Source organism: Crinia signifera, chromosome 3 (assembly GCF_055691185.1).
Source record: "Crinia signifera chromosome 3, ASM5569118v1, whole genome shotgun sequence".
In the NCBI taxonomy this organism is placed as follows: Eukaryota; Metazoa; Chordata; class Amphibia; order Anura; family Myobatrachidae; genus Crinia; species Crinia signifera.
This window is the reverse complement of record NC_139219.1, coordinates 296,056,064-296,082,094: the sequence shown is the minus strand read 5'-3', so window position 1 is coordinate 296,082,094 and position 26,031 is coordinate 296,056,064. Positions and strand designations below refer to the sequence as shown.

Sequence of the window (26,031 nt, the reverse complement as noted above, 5' to 3'; positions counted from 1 at the left end):
CAAGGGCTGCACCAAGGTTGTACTAATTACTAATAGAGGAATTCAATGAGAGTTCAAATGGAGAAATGCTGAACTACTGCTAGCAGGGAGCTAAGGGGTTACAGCTGTCAGAACCCTGGGCTAGAGTCTGTCAGGTCTCTAATTAGGGAAAGCTGACCATAGTTTCACACACAGTGATTGAACAAACACCCAGGTTCGTGACACAGAGCATGAACGTCTTCGATGTCTCGCGGATTCTTAAGCAAAAAATGTACGCATGCCAGATTAAGCATTCCTCTTGTACAGTACCATGTGGCGGGCTTTGCCAGTCCTGAGATGCTGAATTGGTCTGGTAGATCTGATCTCTCCACCATCAACACGCCATCGCTCACAGCATCCACTCCTCAAGCAGGCCCTGGTCCGTGCAGAGTCTCCTTAGGTAAGTTTCTGAGGATAATGCTTGAGGTGGCTGTGGTGCTGTGAATGTGATCGCAGCCACATGCTGAAACACGCCTGTGACCCTCCCATTATACTGCCTCTTTATAAAGTCGGTAGGCCACCTTCTACTCTCCACCCTGACCCAGCCCATGGATTGCGGCCACTTGCTTAAACACGCCCATGACCCTCCCATTATACTGCCTCTTTATATAGTCGGTAGGCAACCTCCTCTCCACCCTGACCCAACCCATGGATTGCAGCCACTTGCTTAAACACGGCCATGACCCTCCCATTATACTGCCTCTTTATAAAGTCGGTAGGCAACCTCCTACTCTCCACCCTGACCCAGCCCATGGATTGCAGCCACTTGCTTAAACACGCCCATGACCCTCCCATTATATTGCCTCTTTATAAAGTCGGTAGGCAACCTCCTACTCTCCACCCTGACCCAGCCCATGGATCGCAGGAGCGGCCTCAAGTAATAGCGATGTTGTGTGCAGATGTGTACGCCATTGCACTGCTTTATTTCTGGACTGCACATGTGCAGCTTGCTGATTATAGCCTCTAACGTGCGTTCTTTCAGCTGCATCTAACTCTGAAACAGGCCCAATGCCTCCATAAGCATAAACGGCTTAACACCATCCACAGATAATAACCACTTGTGCCAAATGGGGTACAGAACGCAACACTCATTGATTATATTGGGGACTGCTGTCTGCAGTGCTAATTAATTCAGTGAAATCACCTGCACTAGACTGTTAGTATGGGTGATTCAGACCTGATTGCAGGGCTGCAAATTTTAGTTAGCCCCCTCCCCACCTGAGTGATCTCCCGCCCCTCTGCAGGGCAGCGAATGGCTTTGCAAAGAGCGGGAAATCTATTCATAATCACTTCCCATCTAATGAGTTTCTCGCCACTCCCGTGTACACCGCCGCATAAGTCAAGACTTACGCCGCACTGCAATGGCCGGTGGTAGGTCGGGGCCGCTGATGATGTCATCCTCTCTCCCAACAGCATATCACTCCCAGAAAACTCTGCTGTTCTGCCCACAATCATCGGCCATTAATGGATGTGGACGTGCGTAGCACCCGCGCATGCGGACCGTGAGCATGCGCGCTCCTCCTATAATCAGCAGGGCTGCGAATAAAGGCCCTTATTCAGATCTGATCGCAGTACAAATTTGTTCTCAAAATAGGCAAAACCATGTGCACTGCAGGTGGGGCAGATGTAAAGTGCAGAGAGAATTAAGGGGGTTATTCTAGTTCATTCTTTCTGACAAAATCCTTCTTAGATGGACAAAACCATGTGCACTGCGGGTGGGGCAGATGTAACTTGTGCAGAGAGATTTAGATTTGGGTGGGGTTTTTCTTCAAAGTGAGATCTATATTGCAGTGTAAAATAAAGCAGTCAGTATTTTCCCTGCACAGAAACAAAATAACTCACCCAAATCTAATTCTATCTGCACATGTTACATCTGCCCCCCTGCAGTGCACATGGTTTTGTCCATCTAAGAAGGATTTTGTCAGAAATAATTAACTAGAATAAACCCCTAAATTTGGGTGGGTCGTGTTGAAACTAAAATCTAAATTGCAGTGTAAAAATAATGCAGCCATTATTTACCCTGCACAGAAACAAAATAACTCACACAAATCTAACTCTCTCTATACATGCTACATCTACCCCACCTGCAGTGCACATGGTTTTGGCCATTTTGAGAACAAATTTGTAGTGCGATCAGATCTGAATAAGGGCCAAAGCCCTTTCGGACGATTCAGGCCCCATAGTTGGGATGCATTATTACTTTTGCCGAGCGCTATGTGCCATCCTGGCTTCCCAGATCAGAGTCACTATGGCCAACTATGGCCCTTATTCAGATCTGAGCTCAGTACAAATTTGTTCTCAAAATGGGTAAAACCATGTGCACTGCAGGTGGGGCAGATGTAACATGTGCAGAGAGAGTTAGATTTGGGTGGGGTGTGTGGAAACTGAAATCTAAATTGTAGTGTAAAATAATGCAGCCATTATTTACCCTGCACAGAAACAAAATAACTCGCACAAATCTAACTCTCTCTATACATGCTAGATCTGCCCCACCTGCAGTGCACATGGTTTTGCCCATTTTGAGAACAAATTTGTACTGCAATCAGATCTGAATAAGGGCCTATAAGCGGGTACTGTATCTGTTTCTGTGTTAGGAGTTTCTGTTAAGAATAGTAGTTTAGTGTCAGTGTTTTGCTACCTTGCTCCACTTTCATCAGGACACATGTGATAGATCCTGGCGGACTCTGTCCTTAGTGCTTACTAGCCATTTAATCCCAGCCCGGGATGATATGTGGTTATGCCCAAAAAGGTCTTTCCATGCAAAGAGTGCATTCCATAAAAATGTGAGGAGAAGCTGAAGAAAGCTTTTCCTTTCCCCATCCATGCACTGCGGCTGTGTGTTTGTCAGGATCTGGTACCGGGCTTGCATGTTAATATTCTGCCAGTGTTTCCTCTTAGCGTGTCATGTTTTTGACGTGCGGTCTTAGACTGTGCAGTAGGATTGCAGGCTGTTCCCCAAAGCTTTCAGTCTGATACCACTTGCGTGTCTCAGTAGGGTTCAGACAGCTTTTGTTTTTGTGATCAGAGGCTGATCTACAAGGAATGGGAGGGTGAAAAGTGTGAGGCTCTGACAAGCCGTGCTGAGACAGTCTGTGCTACCTCAGGTTTTTTCATTCCTTTCTTTCTAGATTTTATTTTGTTTTATTTGAGTCCCTGGGGCATGCCACAGATTCTGTTCCATAACGGAGATAGCAAGGTTCTTTTGGATCTCCAATGCGCTGTGGTTATTTTATTTATGAAGCCACTTAACTGACCAAATTATAAGCATTTGTTTTTAAAAGCCATAATGGCCAATTTTGTAATGTTACCTGGAATATCTGACCGTAATTAGATGGTTTTTCTATTAACCACTGTTGTCTAGAGGCCCATACACACTTAAAGATTTTCATTTCAAAAGACTTTGCCAAAATCTTTGATAGATATATCTTCCCCCAAAGTAGTGCGTACACACTGAGCTATTTTCCCCAAAGAGCAAGAGATTTTCAGGAGGCAAAAGACTTTGCTGAAAATCTTTCATTATAAATGGGCTGGGTTTGAATTCCAAGGGTTCCATATATACAGTGCATTGGTGGCAGTGGGCATATAAATATATAAACATTGGTAGGCAGTGTTGGCACTAATTTATGCATTGCTGGCACAGACCAGCAATGTATACGTTACCGCCAACACTGCCCACAAATGTTTATATATTTATATGCCCACTGCCACAAATGTATATTTACTTAAATGAAAACTGCCCACGTATGTATTTATTTAAATGGCATGCATGTACTAGACGGGGTGCACATCCCCCCCCCCCCCCCCGTGTGCCCCTGGAGCGACTCGGCCGCATAATTCCCCCGTGGAGCACCGTGCCGGCCGCATAACCCCCCCCCCTCCCCTCAGTGTAGCGGGTAAGCGCCAACCAACCGCCTCCTCCCCCCCCGCCTGGGGCGCCCCGTGCCCTACACCGTCCCCAGCAGATAGTGATGCACACAGCTGGCCACCAATGTTTATATTTTTATATGCCCACTGCCACCAATGTATTCATTTAAATGCACCAACAATATATTATAATATATTATATTATATATATATATATATATATATTTATTTTATATATATATATGTATATTATATTTATATATATATATATATATAATATATCTATATATAATATATTTTTCCCTCTCTCTTTACCCCCTGATCATGTTATTTTAAGTGCTCATCTTCTGCAGTTGAACACACGGTTGTGCCTAATTACCTGTTTTATGACTTATTTTAGATTATAAAATTTTGGATCAACTATCTATTCAAAGGATATATAATTTTTCTGCACAAGTGTTGGTGTGCAACTGTTGGTATGTACCAGACTAATTAATTAGTTGTAAATGGTCATATTAATTTTCTGTACTATTTACAATATATTATGATCTCTACCATCTACAGTGTAATCAAACCCCTGATGAAGTCTTTTTTAAGACGAAACGCGTTGGGCTGTTGAATTCTTATCCTAAAGATGAAATCCAGATGTGAACCATGAAAACTATGTTTTAATAAAATTGTTTTATTATCAAATTTCTTTCACATTGCAATTGGTTATTCACACCATTAATCGTAGTGGTGACTCACTTATAGTTGGTGGAGAATATATAGCGCTCTCTACTCTCTCGTTATATATATATATATATATATATATATATATATATATATATTATATTAGTGCATTTAATGAATTCATTGGTGGCAGTGGGCAGAATAATATAAACATTGGTGGCCAGCAGGGTGTTTGCAGGGAGCAGTGCTGGTTTGCAGGGAGCAGTGCTGTCTGCTCCGTAGTTAGCAAGGCTGGGGGCGGGGCTAGCCTGGCTGGGGAGCAGGGCTCTGCAGCAGCAGCAGCATCCAGCCGGCCGACCAGAAGGAGCACAGGGTGAGTACAGACGGGCGAGGGGGCGGTCCGCCGGGCTGAAAGTGGTTAATCTTTCAGCCCGGCAGGCGTACACACATGGCGATGATGAATGAAAAACCATCCATCATCGCCACATCTGCTGTTAAAACCAGCAGATGAACCACTTTCCTAGCGATGATGCGGGAGCGCGCATCATCGCTAGTCGGCAATCTCCGGGGCATACACACTGGGCGATTTTCGGACGAAAATCGCTCAAAACGGCTGTTTTGACCGATTTTCAGCTGAAAATCGTCAAGTGTGTATGGGCCTTACCTGTTGATGAACTAAACATCCCACAATGCTCTTGTATACATCTGTTTGCGAGGCATAATATTTCCACTTTGTTATGGTTCTGTGGCTTTGCCAAAGAACTGTCTTCTAATGCGGTGACTGATTATTATTATTATATACATTTATACCTTTTCTCTTCACTAAACAGATCAGATTACAAGTCTGGGTAAAATATGTACTGTAGTACCGCTTGTGTCCAGAAGATGGCAACACAGAACCTGCCATTTTTTTCATTAATGGGAAACTCCACATTCAGAAAATCCTCTCGTCCATGGAGATTTGTTAAAAAAAGTTTTAATGGCCTTGGATACAATAGAGAAGCTCCAGCCTATGCATTTGACACAACTGTATCTACACAGCAGTTTTATTGTCTTATCTAACATCAATGAAAATCAACAAATCTGCAATATATTTCTCTGGGGCTGGACCTCTAGTTTGACGATGCATGTCCAAACTATGGCCCTCCAGCCTTTGTGAAACCACAAGTCCCATCATATCTTGCCACAGTTTTGCTTTTAGGGAATGCTAATAGTATGGCAAGGCATGCTGGGATGTGTAGTTTCACAGCTGGAGGGTCACAGTTTGAACAAGTCTGAGTTAGACACTTAAGCTAAGTACACAATATACAATAATCTGTCCCAAAAGGCCAGTTGAAATGAAAATCTGGTAAAGTTTTTTCAGGGGCGAATTGGCCAAGCACGATTCTGGGTACACTTCCTGCTGAGCCAAACCCCTACTGGACCGTACCCCTCTCATTAGGGTGTTACTCCCTTCCTGCTCCTTGCTTTGAATTACTACTACTCCCATCCTGCTCCCTGCTCTGCACTACTACTACTCCCATCCTGATCCTTGCTCTACACTACCACTTCTCCCATCCTGCTCCTTGCTCTGAATTACTACTACTCCCATCCTGCTCCTTGCTCTGCACTACTACTACTCCCATCCTGCTCCTTGCTCTGCACTACTACTCCAGACCTTTCCCCCCTGATCCTTACTACTAATACTCTCCGCCTGCCTTCGAGGTGGCAGAGTGCTTGGAGGTCATGCGACACAGCACTGGCACTGGTGACGGGGTGCCAGGGATGATGAGGAATAATTACATTCTGCATTCTTAGTGTTTGTCCAGAATGGATCCAGAAAGCTGGCAGCATTTGCTCTTTCTGCGAGATGACATAAGACTTATGCCTTCTAAACATACTCCACACTGCCAATGTTAATTATACTTGAGCCTGCACCGTTTTAATGTATTGCTGGGGTTCATCTAATTCGAGCACGGCTGCCATGGATTGACAAGTAAAGGAGAGAATGCTCAGTCTCCAAGAAAGGAGGGGTCACGTTACACCATATCTTCCAGAGATTTTCAATGTCATAGAAACATGGAATTTGACGGCAGATAAGAACCATTTGGCCCATCTAGTCTGCCCCTTTTTATTACCCATATTGTTACCTCAAACCATATTTGATCCTTATTTCTTTGTAAGAATATCTCCTTATGTCTATCCCATGCATGTTTAAATTGCTGTATTGTCTTAGTCACTACCACCTCTGATGGGTGGCTATTCCACTTATCCACTACCCTTTCTGTGAAGCAATTTTTCCTCCGATTTGCCCCAAACCTTCCTCCCTCCAGTGTCAGTGCCTGTATAAGTGAAAGGAGAAAATCAAATGGAGGAATAATAAGACTTTTGGCAGACACTGAGAATTTGGTGGAAGGAGACAAGGCAATTGCAGATCATCTAAATAATTACTTTTGCTCTGTATTCACTATAGAAGGAGAAGGGAAGGGACCACAGTTAAGTTGCCAGGACATTCATAAAAATAAGGTAGATGGAGGTACTGTACATTTACTAGGGAGAAAGTCGTAACAGAACTTTCAAGACTGAAAGTGGATAAATCAATGGGGCCAGACGGAATGCATCCAAGGATATTAAAAGAACTAAAAGATGTGCTGGTAGCGCCATTAACAGATTTATTCAACCAGTCACTAGATACAGGTGCAGTTCCAGAGGACTGAAGAAGAGCAAATGTAGTTCCACTGCACAAAAGCGGAAGCAAAGAAGAAGCAAGTAACTACAGACCAGTGAGCCTTACATCAGTAGTAGGGAAATTAATGGAAACACTATTAAAATAAAGAATAGTGGAATATCTTAAATTAAACAACTTACAGGATCCAAAACAGCATGGTTTTACTGCAGGGAGATCATGCCAAACAAATCTTATTGACTTTTTTGACTCCGTGACCAAAATACTAGATGAAGGGGGGGCTGAAGATGTGGCATATCTAGACTTTAGTAAGGCATTTGACACTGTCCCACATCGCAGGCTACTAAATACACTTGAAACTGTGATTATATAACAATTAAATTGATAAGAACCTGGTTGCAGGATAGGAAACAAACAGTTGTAGTAAATGGAGTGCATTCTATGGAGGGACATGTTACCAGTGAAGTACCCCAGGGATCTGTACTTGGACCAGTGCTCTTTAATATCTTTGTTAGTGACATTGCAAATGGTATTGAAGGGAAAGTATGCCTTTTTGCAGATGACACAAAGATATGCAACAGAGTAGACACACGAGGAGGGGTAAATCAAATGACTGATGATCTAAGTAAACTTGAGAATTGGTCAAGAGCATGGCAACTACAGTTTAATGCTAAAAAATGCAAAATTATGCACTTGGGACTCAAAAACCCAAAGGCTCAATATACAGTAGTATCAAGGGTACTATAATGGAAACTACTGAGGAGGAAAGAGATCTAGGAGTCACTATTTCAAGTGACTTAAAGGCAGGAAAGCAATGTAGCAAAGCAATGAGGAAGGCTAGTCAGATGCTTGGTTGCATAGGGAGAGGAATCAGTAGCAGAAAAAAAGACTTAATAATGCCACTTTATAGGTCATTGGTACGGCCTCATCTGGAATACTGTATCCAGTTCTGGAGACCATATCTTCAGAAGGATATGAATACATTGGAGAGTGTACAAAGAAGGGCTACTAAAATGGTGCATGGCCTACATCACAAAACGTACCTGGATAGACTAAAAGATCTTAACATGTATAGTTTGGAGCAGAGAAGGGAAAGGGGGGACATGATAGAAATCTTCAAATATATCAAGGGTTTTAACATAGTACAGGAGGGAAATTTTCTTCAAAGGAAAAGAAGTAATAGAACACGAAGACATACACTGAAACTGGAGGGGAGGTAGGTTCAGGGGAAATGTTTGAAATAATTACTTCACAGAAAGGGTAGTGGATAAGTGGAATAGCCTCCCATCAGAGGTGGTAGAGGCTAACACAGTAGAAGGGTAAAAAAAGGGGCAGACTAGATGGGCCAAATGGTTCTTATCTGCCATCAAATTCTATGTTACTTCTCTTCATGTGAAGGATGATTCCCTACTGGACCTTGGTATAACCTGTGATATACAGATGAAGCAGGTCCCATCCTGGCAGGGGATGGCGCTGGCGACGCCAGCCGCCATCCCCCGCCAGCGCCATATCGATGGCGAGAAGGGGACGCGCGTGCACGAGAGACGCGCGTGACCCCCCCCCTAACCCTGTCCGTCTCCCTGAGGCGGAGACGGACAGGGTTTCCGTCGCCCCGCCGACGGAGACTGAGACGCGCGTGAGACGCACGCGCGTCTCAGTCTGATGGATGGCGAGGCTGCTGGCGGATCGCCAGCCTGGACGTTCTGGCGATCCGCCAGCCAGGTCGTAGCCTGCCCCATCTGTATGTGAAAGTTTCTATGCTCCAAACTATACATATTGAGAATTTTTTTTGTTTTGTGATGTAGGCCATGCACCATTGTAGTTGTCCTTCTTTGGACCGTCTCTAGAGTATTTATATACTTCTGGAGATAGGGGGTGACATTCTATGGGATGAGATAAAAGCGCATTTTATCTCGCTCCACATCACCGCTCTTCGCACTTTCTGAAATCACATTTTTTAGTAATAAATCGCATATTTAATGGGATGCGCTTTGGAGGCTGAAAAGTGCGATGTAGTTCGATTTGCGGCGAAGTGGTGCGATTTTATGACACATAAAAGTGCGATTTCTTCAGTCGGTCATGTGCGAGTTTTGGACCAACCGGAGTGCGATTTACAAGACTGTCTCCGCATGACTAAGAACCCCCTAACCTTTTGGCCTAGCTCGGTCCCCTCCATTATGCATCACACCCCCTATATAAAGAGGCACTGGCGCCATTTCACTCTTTGATAGGAAGTAAGGAGCATGGAGAGGAGCAGTGGCAGTGTGAGCAGAGGAAGAGGTGTTGGTGGCAGAGGGAGCAGTGGCAGGAGCCAGTGGGAGAGGCAGCAGAGGACTGCTGAGGTCGTCCTCCATTACAGGGAGTGGCAGTAGTGTGGCAAGCAGCATGGCCACAGCAAGGCCAGCCCCAGACCAGGCCCTGGCGGACCAGCCCCAGCAGGAGGAGGTGGAGGATCCGCTGGCATCCCCATCATATACCCAGGACCTATTCCATACCCCAGAGCAGCTGCAGGAGGGCCGCATGTCAGAGGTGGAGCAAGATGTACGTGAGGAGGAAGACACTGGCATGGAGGAGGAGGGGTAGCTGGATCTGGTGCGCAGCTTCCTCCCTCCTGCGCAGCTCCTCCAAATGGGCCACATCACAATTTAGCAACTCCAAACCACTCTGCAAAATTTCCATGTCTCAAACCCTCACAGGTGTCCTTAATGATGTTGGGGTATATGTAGGGGTGGTTCTGAGGGAAATTGAGGCCACCTGTGTTGAAATTAACTATTTGTGCACTTGACCAAAGTGAGTTCTGGGCCAAATCGCCCAACAGAACCTGGTCTGAAAAAAGTGTGATTATTAGACACCTTAAAAGTACGATTTCCGAAAACGCATCCCATTAAATAAGCGATTTGCATACTTTTCTGTACGAAAACATCTGGATGCGATAAAAGTGCGATTTTTTTCAACACTTTCAGTACGCATGAGTTATCGCACAGTATATGCGATATTCGGCCCTTAGCGCATCCTATTAAATATGCGATTTCAACGAAATATGCAATGTCGCCATTTTTTTTAGTATTAATCGCCAAAAAACACAAATCTCAATACATAGAATGCCACCCATGGCCTCCAGAACTAAACATAGTACTCTAGATGAGGTCGTACCAATGACCTATACAGTGGCATTATTACTTCTTTCTTTCTACTGCTGATTACTCTCCCTATGCAACCAAGCATCTGACTTGCCTTCTTCATTGCTTTGTTACATTGCCTACCTGCCTTTAAGTCCCCTGAAATAGTGTCACCTAGATCCCTCTCTTCCTCAGTAGTTTCCACTATAGTGCTATTTATTTAGCCATTAGATTTGTGGGTACTTGTGAGTTATCCGGACGCCCGATTTCTAAATCGGGTCGGATCGGGACATCGCATCGCATCGCATGCGACCATCGGATGCGATGCGATGCGATGCGATGACCCGATTTTTCCATAGGAATCAATGTTAAAATGGACTGAGTCCATTTTAACATGGAATTCAATGGGAAAAAGGGGTCCTTTTCATACCCCTACTATCCAAGTGGGCATGGAGTTGGATATAAACCTGTGGCGAGCGTAGCGAGCCACCGAGCCCGAAGCGTGGCGAGCGTAGCGAGCCCCGCGAGGGGACACGGAATACCGTCCCCTCGCGGGGCTCGCTTCGCTCGCCACGCTTCGGGCTCGGTGGCTCGCTACGCTCGCCACAGGTTTATATCCAACTCCATGCCCACTTGGATAGTAGGGGTATGAAAAGGACCCCTTTTTCCAATTGAATTCCATGTTAAAATGGACTCAGTCCATTTTAACATTGATTCCTATGGAAAAATCGGGTCATCGCATCCGATGGTCGCATGCGATGCGATGCGATGCGATATCGCATCGCATCGCATCTGATTGTATGCCTTAACTTAAGGCATACAATCAAAAAATCGGGCGTCCAGATAACTCACAAGTACCGATTTGTGAGACCCAAGTGCATGATTTTGCAATTTTGGCATTAATCTGTAGTCACCATGCTCTTGACCATTCCTCTAGTCTACCTAGATCATCCTCCGTTTGTTTTACTGGTGTGTCTGCCCTGTTGCATACTTTTGTATCATCTGCAAAAAAGGCATACTTTCCCTTCAATGACATTTGCAATGTCACCAATAAAGAAATTAAAAGCAGTGGTCCAAGTACAGATCCCTGGGGTACTCCACTGGTAACATCACCATCTTTCTAATTTCATGTCTTATTTTTTGCTAACTATGGAGTTATGTGGGGTACACACCAGGACGACCCGCTCACGATGCACGATGTGAGCAGGTCCTCAGTGTTTCTTCCGACCCGCTCATGTTGATGTGGGGGGGAGGGCATGACCCGCTCACGATGTGCACCGTGAGCGGGTCCAATCCGATGGCGACCCGCACCCGGGAGTATGGTCGTTTCCAGATCCTACCTGCTGCAGGTCGGATCTGAATAACGACCGACCCGCGGGACCGTGCATCGGATCGGTATTGGTCCACACCAGGACAAAAAAGGGCCCTATCACCACACAATCTACATCCAATCGGTCGGAATTGGATGTAGATTGATGAGATCAGACCCTTGTCGTCCTGGTGTGTACCCAGCATGAGTAATGTCTGTTTATACATATATACACGGCTTACTTTTAGATAGTATACATCAATAGTACTATTTGTAGATACCAAGGGTAATAAATCCAAAGATTACACCACTAGGCAAGAACAGTAAAACGAGAATATTGTATTTGTCTCCTGTTGTTGCATTTGTATGTATTGTAATGCTTTATTCCTCTACTGCGTGTTCCGAATGCATTTGGCCAGCATACTGTACACTGATGATTGTTATCACAAGTAACTTTTGCAGTTATGTGATATTAGGGGACAGCTTGAATATAAGCATCTAACCTTAGCTGTACGTGTCTGGATGCAGTCATGGGATCAACGTTCAAAATGTTGACTATCATAATTGGCAACATTGCAGCATCGACATGTGAAATGATGACATTCTTAGAATTGGCAACATTGGAGTTAGGCCCTAGAAGGGTAGGGATTAGGGTCAGATGACCACCCCTAACTGCTACACCCATGACGACCACGACCTGTAAGTGCCATGGAGACGCCACTGTGACAGGTAAGTCGCTGCTAAACCACCAGGGACGGTTTGTCATTCTATCATGTTGACATTTCAGCTGTGTCCAAATTACCAATGTAGACCTTATATACCTCGCCTGTATCCTTGTTGGAAATCTCTTAAATAACACACACCTATAGGGCATACACAGTGGTACTGCTCTGTGAACTAACGACAGCACCAAATGAAGTGCCAACCTTCTCTGTCTGCCCGTATTTGTTAGAAGAGCATCAATGGCACATGCTTGCCAGCCTTCTACTATTACAAGAAATGAGACCTTGGTGTCAAACCAACTAAACTGCCCTACAATTGATGGGGGGTGAGTTGCTCTTGTAACAATGTTTAAAATGCTGCCTACAACATTGAAACTCACCCCACTCGTGTCACTAACTTGCCCCAGACTCGCAGATTTTTCTACGCATAGGGCTGCGAAGAAGTATCTGTGAATCCTTCCTGCCTTATAGCCGCACTTACTCGCCTGAGCGAAAACATTGCCTCCGATAGGAATGAGCCCCATTGAGGCAATTCAATTGTTTTTTACCCTACCGTGTTGGCAGTAGATGGCATCAACGTTTTGGCCCGCATGCATCCAGAGAAACCGCTTGCGGCCCCTGAGGTGCTGGCTGAAACGTCACTTTGTGCTCCCAAGCTGGAATTTGGTTACCCACAAGCAAAATACAGCATGCGCACCCAAGGGAGAGAGAGGACCGTTTAAACGCTCCAACTGGCACCCATTACGTTTGGTTGTCCACAAAACCATTAAATGCCCCCATGTGTTTCCACATTCTGAATATATTTGTGACTTACCCATTGTGTGTGAACACTACCAAATACCGCATCCCCACTTAGATATTCCTGGGATGTTTACTGTATTTTTTTTTAACCCATCGGAAGAATACAAATCTGTGCATTATGTGAGCGTGTCTCCTAGTTCTGTGTTCCGGGCCCCAGTGGAAGGACATGCTACAAGCCGTACACATACTAGATAACAAGAAGGTGTAGTGGGCTCTGGTGACAGCATATTTGATAATGCTTTGCTGAAATGTTATTTAATTAAAACAAAAAAAGAAGCCACACTACAAAGGGAAATTTTAAATTGGAAGCAACTCTCTGGAGAACGGAGAAAATCCTGCATTCTCTGATTGTTTTTCTTTGTGCAAACCTTTAACTGTAGAAATAACATCAGTAATGTACGATATCAGTCGTTTCTATTGCTGCCAAGTTTTCCTATATTTACATGAAGTAGAAATTAGAACGGGGTTAATCAGTGTTTATTAGAACATTTCTTGCTGCCGGCGGTGCAGGTCCTCTCTGGGCACAATCCATTGTGGAACGCTTGTGATTGGATTGGGTCAGGCGGATGTGTGTGGAATACTGAACAGTAGTGATTGTGATACCTATCACCCCAATGGGGCCATAAGTGCAGTTTGATTTAGCAGAGGCCGCTGGATGCGTACCGTATGTCGGACTGCTGTAATTGGGCCTATAAAGTTCATTCCTTCAGGAATAGTGCATAGTATTAAGAAGTTTACAAAAATAAACTTGTTTTCTCTGATATGTACAGTGCAAATGTTGGTTATGTGGTAAATACTGTACAGACCCTCCAACATGGGCGGACTATAGAGTTCTACTGGACGTGTGTAAAATATACCATGTGCTGTAAGACCGTACAACAGAATGGTTTATGGGGCATTTTTTCACCAAAGAATATTTTTCTGTGTTTGTCAGTGCTGTAAAATCCAGTGTTCTGATCAATATTTCCTGTTTCACAGGCCCGAGCCCTTACTGCCCAGACTGCAGAAACAGACGCCATCCGATTTTTAGTTGGCACACAGTCCCTACGTTATGATAACCAGGTAAGCAGAGTACTTTTGGATCTAATTACAAAAAATGGATGAAGTCCGCGTTTAGTATAATACAATAATACAGATGTGTCCTCATACGTCTTTGCTGCATTCACACCAAACATCTCCTTTGGGCACGCCAGGTCGCCTGAGAATCTTTGGATGTGTTGGATGTCCTTTTTTTTGTCTTTTTTCTTTAACAAAATGCGTATTAATCACATTGCCATGCGACTAAGACGTATGAGGAGACTTGTATGAGGGTAATTTGATAAGTGTGGTAAAGCAAGTAAAAAGCATTTTCTGGAAAATTATCACCAGCAATCAACCAGATTGTCTTCCACCGAGCCTGATTTTGAAATTTCAAAAACCAGTCGCTCGCAATAATAGGGTGGCTGAGATAAGAATTCAAAGCCCAATTTGTGTAACTTTGCATGGAATTAATTTTTGTGGCAGCTGCTAAACCGCTTACTTCAAACGACTACCGCAAGTGAACAGCGCTTCACTTCTGGCTGCAATTTTGGCTTGGGGGCATATATAACTTTTCAGGTGTCACGTTACCAAAGGGATTGTGACACCATCTCATAGAAAATGACCACACTTCTCAAACGGCCTTCTTACAGTATGTTGGGTACTTGTTTCCTAGAACGGCCACAATCGTGAGTGATCGTGGCTCTTAATTAAGGGACACGATCCTCACGATGTGGCCGATTTTTTACAATTTTTTCCCTTTGAATGACAGAAATCGGGTCAATCGGTCGGTCGCGACCAATTAAAATCGGCCGCGATGCGACCGACCGATTGACCCGATTTTTCCATAGACTTCAATGTTAAAAAATCTTTTAACATTGAAATCGGGAGGATCGCGTCGGTCTTGTGCCATTATAATGGCACAAGATGAGATGGACTTGATTAAGTCCATCTCACATAGGGAAAAATGATAAAAAAAGGTGAAATGGGCCAATATGACCCATTTCACATTTTTTATGTGCCCGCCATGACCCCACGATAGACGTCAACCCGAAGCGTGGCGAGCGCAGCGAGCCCGCGAGGGGCGGCGGTGCGCGTCCTCCGACCTTTTCATTCCCCTACTATCCACGTCGGCGTGGAGTTGAGAATAGAATAGTGTGGCGAGCGCAGCGAGCCACCGAGCCCGAAGCGTGGCGAGGGGACGCGTATACCTGTGAAGTTATACGCGTCCCCTCGCGGGGCTCGCTGCGCTCGCCACGCTTCGGGCTCGGTGGCTCGCTGCGCTCGCCACACTATTCTATTCTCAACTCCACGCCGACGTGGATAGTAGGGGAATGAAAAGGTCGGAGGACGCGCACCGCCGCCCCTCGCGGGCTCGCTGCGCTCGCCACGCTTCGGGTTGACGTCTATCGTGGGGTCTAGCCCACTTAGTAACATTTGGGGGGGCAATTGAAAATAATCAGGTGAAAAAAAAAAAAAAATCAGGTGAAAAATCGGTCGGTCGGATCGATCGCATCGCATGCGACCAAATCGCATGCGATGCGATCGATCCGATTTTTTATCTTCCGACCACAACGATCTAAATCGTTGTGGCCGTGCTAGGAAACAAGTACCGTATGTTGTGTGTGACTGAGTCTGTATAGGGAGCAGATCAGGGGGAAAAACTGCGGCTTCTACATTGTAGAGCTCACAGGCTTATCTATAGAGGGTGCAAGGGGTGCCATGACTATGGGGCCCAGAGGCTGAGGGAGGGTTTGGACCAAGGTTATAAAGTTGCGTACCAATTTACCAGATTTGCCTGCTAAGCAATTGGTTCTGATCTATTGCCCAGCATACAGTGTGTGACATTACATTTTCAGTGAGAGGCGTATGCAGTGGATGTTATAACGGTAAGGGGGACCTGTAATTTGGCATCGTTTGAATTGGAGGCCACTGTAATGTGTCGTAATATAATCTACTCATTGCAATGTGGAGGGCGCTATAGTGTTACATAATAAGAACTGGGACACTCTAATCTGGCATAATATAAACTCAGAACATTGTATGTCATAATGCAAATTGGGAATACTATGTGGCATCCTGTATACTGGCAGCCATATTATGTGACATTATGTGAACTAAGGAACTACAGTATGATGGTTCATAACATTAACTAGGGCAATAATATGGTACAGATAGGGCACTACTGTGGGGCATAAAATCAATAACTGCTGCGGAGAGGGGTCTCAAGACTCTGGATCATGTGCACCTTCAATACGTTGCTATGAGGCCCACAAAGTTCTAGTTACTCCCCTGGTAGAACTCCATTTTCACATTCAGAGACTCGCACAATGGGCCTTATTCTAGTTCACTCTTTCTGACAAAATCCTTCTTAGATGGACAAAACCATGTGCACTGCAGGTGGGGCAGATGTAACATGTGCAGAGAGAATTCGATTTGGGTGAGTTATTTTGTTTCTGTGCAGGGTAAATACTGACTGCTTTATTCTTACACTGCAATATAGATCTCACTTTGTAGTAAAACCCCACCCAAATCTAATTCTCTCTGCACAAGTAACATCTGCCCCACCTGCAGTGCACATGGTTTTCTCCATCTAAGAAGGATTTTGTCAGAAAGAGTGAACTAGAATAACCCCCAATACAAGTGTCATATATCAAACTTATCAGCAGTTTCTTGCAAGCCCTGGACACAACTAAAATGCTCAACAGTAGAAAAGATACATGGGACCTGACTGCTGATGCCAGGCGTCTCACACTGCACGGTGTATGATGCATGTATCAGTATATACCTGACATCCATAGCATGATGAAATCAGATGTACTTACTGCAGTATAGAAGTGAATGCACCATGGTAAAATGTATATCATTATTTTATGGTATAAGATACATAATGGGCAGGTGCAGCTACCATTAAGCATTTACCTAACCGCTTACAGTAGGCTGGTTCCGTGCATTCCTCCTTTGCCTGCAGGCAGTATTATACTAACGGGTATTTGAAACAATCTCCTTTTGGCCCTTCTGAGCAATATCATTTGTAAGATCGCCTAATGTGTACGCTCAGTTAGCGATGTCCTCCGTCATCTGTAAATACAGCTTAATTTGACTGTATTATCAACAACTACACGTACGTTGCGGGGACAGGATGACATCACTGAACGATATAGTTTATTGTGTAAGCGCTATATCGTTTGTTTGGTAGTTTAAGGGAAATCGTTGTGTATCGCCTAGTGTGTATCTAGCTTTATAGTGTGTAGCCCCTGGAACTCCACACTTAGGGCCCGATTCATACCTGCTTGCTGGGCTGCAAGTATTCAGAGCCCAACGAGCAGGTAAACACTGCCCAGCCGATCTCCCTCCCCCTGCCCCTGTGCACGGTTGCAAATGCGGTCGCAGCTGTGCACACAGGGGGAAAATCACTTCCAGTCAAATGATTTTTCCCCCTGCTCGCTGAGTTTGTCTAGACTCACTCTGCACTGCAAAGGCCATGGGAAGAAGGAGGCCACTGCTGACTTCAGGGGCCCGTCCTCCCAATTGAGCGGCCCTCCCTCCCAACGGCTGGGGAACGCCTTTGTTATACAGAACACTCCCGGGAAAACTCCCCCAAATGCCCGGCACCTGTCAATCATCTTGCGAGAGGCCTGCGAAGGCTAGCCTTCGTATGATCTTTTCCCAAGGGGACCCCGCGCGTGCGTACATCGTACCCTGCACATGCATGGTCTTTTGATAATCGGAAGCAGTTTCGCAGAACTTAGTATGGGTCTAAATTGGGCCCAAATTCAGTTTGCAACACAGCCCACTTGCTCTATACATCTAAACTAAGCTTCATCCTCTCTTATGGTGCCAATACATCAGGCAAAGAATAGGGCCATTCAACGTTCTACCGTTGCCGGTTTTGGGTATTGGAGAAATCAAACATGTTAATGCTTTTCCCCCCAATATCCGCTGTAGATATCTGATCATCGATGACCATTGTTTGTGAATAGGAGATGACCATTGATTTGTGAAAAGGATAGGCTCAGCAGAACAGGAAATTGGGGCCATATTTGTGTGACTCGCATTAGCTTGCATACTACGGATGTACCATACAGTGAGTGTGTGTGTGTGTGTGTGTGTGTGTGTGTGTGTGTGTTTTCCCCCCAATTCTGTAATACAGAACCAGTATATCAATTTAATTCACTCCTTTTTCCATTAAAATGAAGGCTGAGGTTAATAAAATATATTCAGTTACAAGGAGGCATTACCTAATCAGCACCAGGAGGTACCAATTTTATATCCAAAACTGCTTACTTGCTCTTTAACAATCACATTTTGGGGGCACAGTTAATATGTGCAGCGTTAGTAGGATTTTTATTTACTCTGAAGTTTACTATGGTCTAACGCACTATTCATTATAAAACAAGTTTTGTACTCGATTTCCACCAGCTTCCTGCTTGTGGAAAAAATTTTATTTCCAACTAAGTGTTTGAATGTTCATCTTTTTCCTTTTTTTTATTTTTTTCCTGCGGTCTCATAAATTCATGCTTCCATATGTCTAGATTCACGTAATCGACTTTGATGATGAGAATAACATCATCAATAAGAACGTTCTGCTGCACCATGCGGGGGAAATCTGGCAAATCTGCGCTAGCCCAGCAGACCGGAATGTGCTCGCAACCTGCTACAGTAATAGTAAGTCCATCTAATTTGCATTGCAATGAAACTGCAGGAATAAAGCCGTATTAATTCAGACAATAGATCTTATTCAGGAAAAATATTATTTTATTTCTCAAATGTTGAAATGCCTCGTATAAAATACAAACTTTACATATATCATTTCAAATATTCCCTATACCTACACACAGTGGAGCCATTTTGTGCACAGACTCCATTCACCTTAAAATGTAGCCAATCCATATACTGGGAACTGGAGGCATCACAGAGGCATGTGGCATTGAGTGATCCTTTTTTGAGTATTGGTTCAGTCCACAATAAGACAGATTTAATTGTAGGTGTGCGGTACGTTTTGGTTACGGCGATATTAAATTAACATCCTCTAGGTTGGGCACATGCGATTTTTCACTTTTCATCCGATTGCGTGGGAATTGGGATGAAAGTGCCCAAATCGCACTAGTGTATCACCAGCATAAGTTTCAGAACTAAACCTCAGTAGGCTAACAGGGAGGGGGTAGAACAGGTAAGTTGTCTTATGGAACTGGGGCTGTGTCTTGCAATGTGCAGTGGGTGGGGACTGTATCATATCCAGGTATTTATTTCAAACCATTTGGCATTTGTGGTTACCTGGGAAACTGAAAAGCAAAGATACCTTGATATGAGTACCCACATATTCAAAGAAGTGAGTGATTGGTACGTAGCCTTATTCTATGTAAAGATGCCTTTATGGGAAGTTACATCATTCTGAACGAGTGAGTGTGGGGTATACATCGTGCTGTATATCTAAAGATACCTTTATATACCTTGATCTCTGCACAGCATTGTGACTTTAGGTATGCTTACTTCAAAAGAAACCTTTTTATATGCCACTCCATGTGAGTGGGGTACGCTCCATTTTGAAAGAATCATCATGTAATCTAAAGGATGCCGGCGTAGAGGGGATCATGCGGGCGCCGGCGTAGAGGGGATCATGCGGGCGCCGGCGAAGAGGCGCTCCAACTGTCTGAGACGCAGGTGCGTCTCAGACAGATGTTTTTATTATTGCAGCAGGGTACGGCAACCCTGCCCGTGTCCACTTCAAGCCTCTTTTTCAAACCCCCCCACTATCCACGCTAGCCCGAAGCGTGGCAAGTGGACGCGTTACGCGTCCCCCTGACCTGTTCATACCCCCTCTATCCACGTCGGCGTGGAGTTGATTTTATAAAGTGTGGTGCGCAGGACGCAGATTACTTTACATGTATTCTGCGTCCCCTCGCAGGGCTCACCAAGCTTCGGGCTCGGTGGCTCGGCGCGCTCAGTGGGGGAATGAACAGGTCGGTGGGACGTGTAACGCGGGGCTCGCTGCGCTTGCCATGCTTCAGGCTTCCGTGGATAGTGGGGGTGTTTCAGGAACACATATCTGACAGGGACGCTGACTATGCTGGCCGCGGGAATACTACGCTACTTCTGACAGGCATGCTTACTACGCTAGCAGGAACACTACGCTACTTCTGACTGACTACGCTGGCCATGCAAACACTACACTACGCTAACTACGTAATGCTATTACACAAGTACCAAAATTCATTGAAACGTTCCTAGTCCAGCAAGCCAAGGCACCCCTGCATGTGTCTCGAGGCACCCCAGGGTGCCACAGCACACAGTTTGGCTGGTTAAAGGCATTTACTACACATTGGTTGTTTTTCTGTTTTTCTATGTTTCCTTTCTCTACGCACTACCATCGACTGACCATATATACAAGTTCATGAAGATTACCGTTAGGATTGAAACAACTTCCTTCACCCTACTATAAAGGGCTGTATTATTGTCTACTTTCTGTTATTTCTCCAATACCCTGCTCACCCATGTACAGGTCCGGTCCATCAAAAGGTGTGAACATTTGGTGTGTAAAATCTTGGCTGGGCTGTACATTGCCCAGTCATTAATTCCACTGAGCACCTTTGGGATGTATTGAGACCACAATTGTGAATCTGTACTAAGGCCCTTATTCAGATCTGATCGCAGTACAAATTTGTTTGCAAAATGGGCAAAACCATGTGCACTGCAGGTGGGGCAGATGTAACACGTGCAGAGAGAGTTACATTTGGGTGGGGGGTGTAGAAATTGAAATCTAAATTGCAGTGTAAAAATAATGCAGCCAGTTTTGCCCTCCACAGAAAAAAAATAGCTCACACAAATCTAACTCTCTCTAGACATGTTACATCTGCCCCACCTGCAGTGCACATGGTTTTGCCCATTTTGAGAACAAATTTGTACTGCGATCAGATCTGAATAAGGGCCATCATCTGCACTAACACAACTATTGCTTCTGTGGTTGAATACATACAAATAAATCCCCTCCGCAATGTCCTATAATTTAGTGGAATATTTTACCAGAAGAGTGAAAGACGTTATAGCTGCAAAAAGGGATTAAACATGTGGTTTCCAGGTGTCCATACGTGTATACTCTGTGTGTGTCACGTTTGTCTAGTGTATATGTGGCAACCTTTGATACTAGTTATTTTGTGCTTATGATGGCACCAAAACTGCTGTTAGGTCTGAGATCATTATCTATATATTGTAGCTGGACATGTATATTTATTTCCTGTTGGCTATGAAGTTTTGGAAGTTTCAGTTACAAAAATATTCCCAAATTGTCCAAAGTACTGCCCAAGCCATACCACAAAGCAGAGTTATTAGACCATCATTGTCAAAGTACTGTTGAAGGACCTGTGCATTCCATTAAAGTGGCTTTACGTTTTATGTCTGACCGACCTAAGCTGCGCACATTGACAAAGCAGAAACACCCTACTGCAGGGCCGAAACTAGGATTTTTGTCAACTTGGACAGGAATTTGAAAACTTTATTATTCCAGGAGATTCTGGGCCCCTGTCTGCTTTCTCCTGCTGATTAGTCCAGCGGGAGCGGCACAGGGTTCAGTCACAATTTCTGGAGCAGCTAAGGTTGGATCAGAGCTGCCTTGGCACCCCCTCAAATAAAGGGCATGTTTGCCTTGCGTACTGTCGTGGTCTCTGCAACCCAACACCTCACAAGGAAGTGGTACATAGCTGCCAAGAGCATTGTACAGACCAGGGACGGGCAAACTGTGGCACTACAATTTCCAGCATGTCCTGCAACGTTTTGCTTTTAGGCAATGCCAAACCCACAGTATATGCTGGGATCTGTACAGCAACTGCAGTGCAATAGGTTGTTCAACCTTGGTCCAGAGGTTTATCTTAACAGGCCCATGTGTGTACCAGCGCACCTACATATCTGTATCCGAGGAAGACTTGCTGCAGTTAATACCAGTTGCCAGCCAGCATGGCTTCTTGTCTGATTCTTCTCCTATAAATTCAAATCACGTCTAGCAGTGATTTAGCACAATCTTAAAAGCCAAAATTTGAGTACCCCTGGGACTCTTAATCTCTTTAGTGCCCTGAGATTAGATATTAACATTTCTGCTATGACTTTTTTTTTCCCCTTACAACATCCTTCCATTGCTTTACTTTAATATGCCGGTACAATTTCCAATATATGAAATTCTGTTTTAGCTTTTAATGGTTTTGTATCCATTTCTATCCAATAAGGTTATATGAGCACATAAGAATACCCACAGAATAATGACTAGGAAAGTATCTGTGTAGACAAGAAGCGAGATGGCCATACGGAAGCACCGGAGAAGTTTTGTGACAGATGAGGTCAATTTTGCCAACAGCCTGAAAGAATATTTCACCTCAGTATTCATGAGGCAGGCTAGATTTAATATCCCACTGACTAGGATAAATTATTCAGTTGAGGAAGGTGAAATGCCAAAAGGACTGTAGATCATTCCAGGACAGAGTAGTTAGGAAATTAAACAATGAGAGGCAGACAATGCCCGAAACCAGGAGAAACAGAAATGTGTCACAGATGTTACAGTGCGCTCACCTGTGGCACATTACTCGCAGTCTTGTTGCAAAACTTTCCTACAACTTCCTGAATGGTTTTTTTTTTTTTCATTCAGGTTTACCATTCACTTCTAGAATGTTTTTGTCATTATGTTTGTGTATATGTTTTAATTTTGGTCAGTGTGTATGTGTATGCATGCTCTGGGGGATATTCAATTCGCCTTGATAATTGAAGCCCCCCAACCCAGGGATATTCCATTGTCCCCGATGCCAGCAGTCATCAGGGATTTTCCAGATTGTTCAGATTTTTGCAAACGATGAGAGCCAAGCCGTATCCAGATATAATATAATATCTAGGTAATCAGTGAATACGTACAGATAGAGCCATCTTCATCAAGCCCTTTAATAGGATTAAGTGAGCCAGAGCTATCCGACTTAATCCTTTGATAATCCCCTACTGTATTGTTCTATGTATTGTGTTGCAGCTGAGAACAATAGATGAGAAGAAGCCTTGGTGAGTCATGGCTCACCATGGCTCTCCAGAGAAGGCTAGATGAAGAAGGCTCCATCTGTAGATAACAAAAGGTTGACATGAAAAAAGAAAGTTTGGGGGGTTATTTTAATTTCTTTTTTTGGTACTTGTTTCCTAGCACGGCGCCAGCGATTAAAATTGTATCCATCGGGTCCTAAAAAAATCGCGTTCACCGCATACAACCAAATCGCATGCGATGCGATCGACGCAATTTTTACATTGGAACCAATGTAAAATGGTCCCTGAGACCCGATTTCACATTGGGCCCAATGTTAAACGCCCCCCAGACCCAAATTTTCATTGTATCCCCAGCCTGATGGGTCAAATGCTCCCCCTATTGTTAACGCCACCCCACGATGAACGCCAACCCGAAGCGTGGCGAGCGTTGCGGTACGTGTCCTCCGACCTTTTCATACCCCCACTATCCATGTTGGCGTAGAGTTGAATTTATATAGTGTGGCGAGCGCAGCGAGCCACCGAGCCCGAAGCGTGGCGAGCGCAGCACGCCCCGTGAGGGGACGTTCATTACTTCACAGGTATTACGCGTCCCCTCGCGGGGCATGCTGCGCTCACCACGCTCCGGGCTCAGTGGCTCGCTGTGCTCACCACACTATATAAGATCAACTCCACGCCGACGTGGATAGTGGGGGTATGAAAAGGTCGGAGGACGCGTACCTACACCCCTCGCGGGCTCACTGCGCTCGCCACGCTTCGGGTGGCCGTTTATCGTGGGGTGGCGTTAACAATGGGGGGCATTTGACATACAAATTACCCATCATGGTGGGTATACAATAAAAAATCGGGTACATTGGCCCATTTAACATTGTTCCCTATGTAAAATCGGGTCCATCGCATTGTATGCCATTAAATTGGCATACAATGGACCCGATTTTACATAGGAATTTAACATTGAATACAATGCATTCAATGTTAAATCGCGTCGGTCACATCGCATGCCATTATAATGGCATGCGATGGACCCGATTTTCTAATTGTTGGTAAAAGGCTAAAAATAGCCCAAAAATCGCTTCGGTTGCGTCCATCGCATACCTTAACTTAAGGTATGCGATGACCCACGATGGGCGCCGTGCTAGGAGTACCCTTTTTTTACTTTATCATTCTTTTTGCGCAGTGGTACAAGGCACCTGGCTCGATACGGGGCAAGTGGATGCCACACCTGTGCCAAGCAGTGGGAGACTGCAGTTAGAAATAGGATAAAATAGTTTAGGTCATTAATGTTGCCTTTTGTGTGCAGTGTACAGATTGAAAGTGAATTGTTGTGGCAAGCACCTGTCCTTGGGAAACATCAAAAAGCAGGACGCCATGGAAAGCCATCCACCCCGTTGCTCATCTGCTGGTAATACCAGCAGATTAACGGCGGACGACGACGATGATCCTTCAGCGCTCATCGCCTGCCCATACACACTGGCCAGCTTTGGAGCTGAAGGAAGCTCAAACGACAAAACTGAGCTGCTTTCAGCTCAAAGTCGCCCAGTGCGTATGGGCCTTAAGGATTGTAATAAATGACCTACGGATGTGTAGCCCCATACCATACCTCCCAACATGACCCATTCCTGGAGGGACAAACTATTCTGCTCCAGGACTTTGCTTTTAACAGTTAATCTGTTGTTGTTTAAGAGATTTAAGGTATTTAGATTAATTTTGTGTCCCTGACCATGAATATGCCATGCTTATTTTTCAAATGGCTCCAGTTTTTGAGATCTGCATGTCTCCTCCAAGCATTAGAGATGTGACGACCAGCTACGTCATCACAATTTTTTTTGTTGTTGTTGTTATTGTTGAAAGAAGACAGTTAAAAACACAAAGCAAAACTGAGTTTATTATATTAAGTAAAATGACCTAGAGTAGTACGGTATTTAAAATGGATCATTGAAAATTTATAGTATTTCCTTTATTTCACTGGTAAAAGAAAAAAGATTCTTACCAAGGATTTAAAATCGGTTTGCCAGTACTCGCAGGTCCTACTTTCGCATTAGATCTTTCATTATAGCTGAATGGCTCCAGTTTTCAAATTAAATTCAAATTTCAATATTCTATTATTTTCAACATTTACTAGTCTAGTCCGCTTTACTTTAGCGTCAACTTTAGTTTTACTTTTTAAACAACTACCTTCTTTCAGCAATAACAAGATTTTGTTTGATATGTGATATCTTAGCTGGTAGTCACTTTTGAGACTCATAACCCATTCATATCTTCTCACTAACGCTTGGAGGAGACATATATGCATATTTTATAAATTAGAGCCTGTTGAAAAATAAGCATGGCATAATGATTATCAGGAGCACAAAAGCGTATCCCTAACCTGGCACTTGGTATACTAGATGAGATTTAACATTGTGGAGGCTCATGTACAGATGGAGTAGGTCTCATCCTTGCTGGCGGGTCGCCAGGACGTCCCCTCTGGCGACCCGCCAGCAGCCTTGCCAGCGAATATACTGAGACGCGCGTGCGTCTCACGCGCACGCGCGTCTCAGCCTCCGTCACCAGCGCGACGGAAACCCTGTCCATCTCCGCCTCAGGGTTAGGGGGGGTTAGGGGGGGGTGCGGGCAGGCGGCGGGGACCCCGGGTTACCGCCGGCAAGCCGGCGGGGACCCGGGGGAACGGATGGAAGCGCCGTCGGAAGGGGACGCGCGCGCCTCTCGTGCACGCGCGTCCCCTTCCCGCCACCGCCATGGCGCTGGCGGGGGATGGCGGCTGGCGACGCCAGTGCCATCCCCTGCCAGGATGAGAGCTGCTCCATCTGTATCTATTTCTGTTTCAATGGTATTGCTCCC

At 44.8% G+C, this 26,031-nt stretch overlaps 1 protein-coding gene across 1 annotated transcript in view; it reads left to right on the top strand.

Annotated features, from left to right (window-relative positions):
• The window catches only part of EIPR1 (EARP complex and GARP complex interacting protein 1), a 248,516-nt gene that overhangs the window by 52,690 nt on the left and 169,795 nt on the right, over positions 1-26,031 (top strand). The window contains exons 2-3 of the mRNA XM_083178485.1: positions 14,149-14,232; positions 18,723-18,855. Of these exons, the coding sequence (XP_083034611.1) occupies positions 14,149-14,232; positions 18,723-18,855 (217 nt within the window). The remainder of the gene's footprint in view (positions 1-14,148; positions 14,233-18,722; positions 18,856-26,031) is intronic.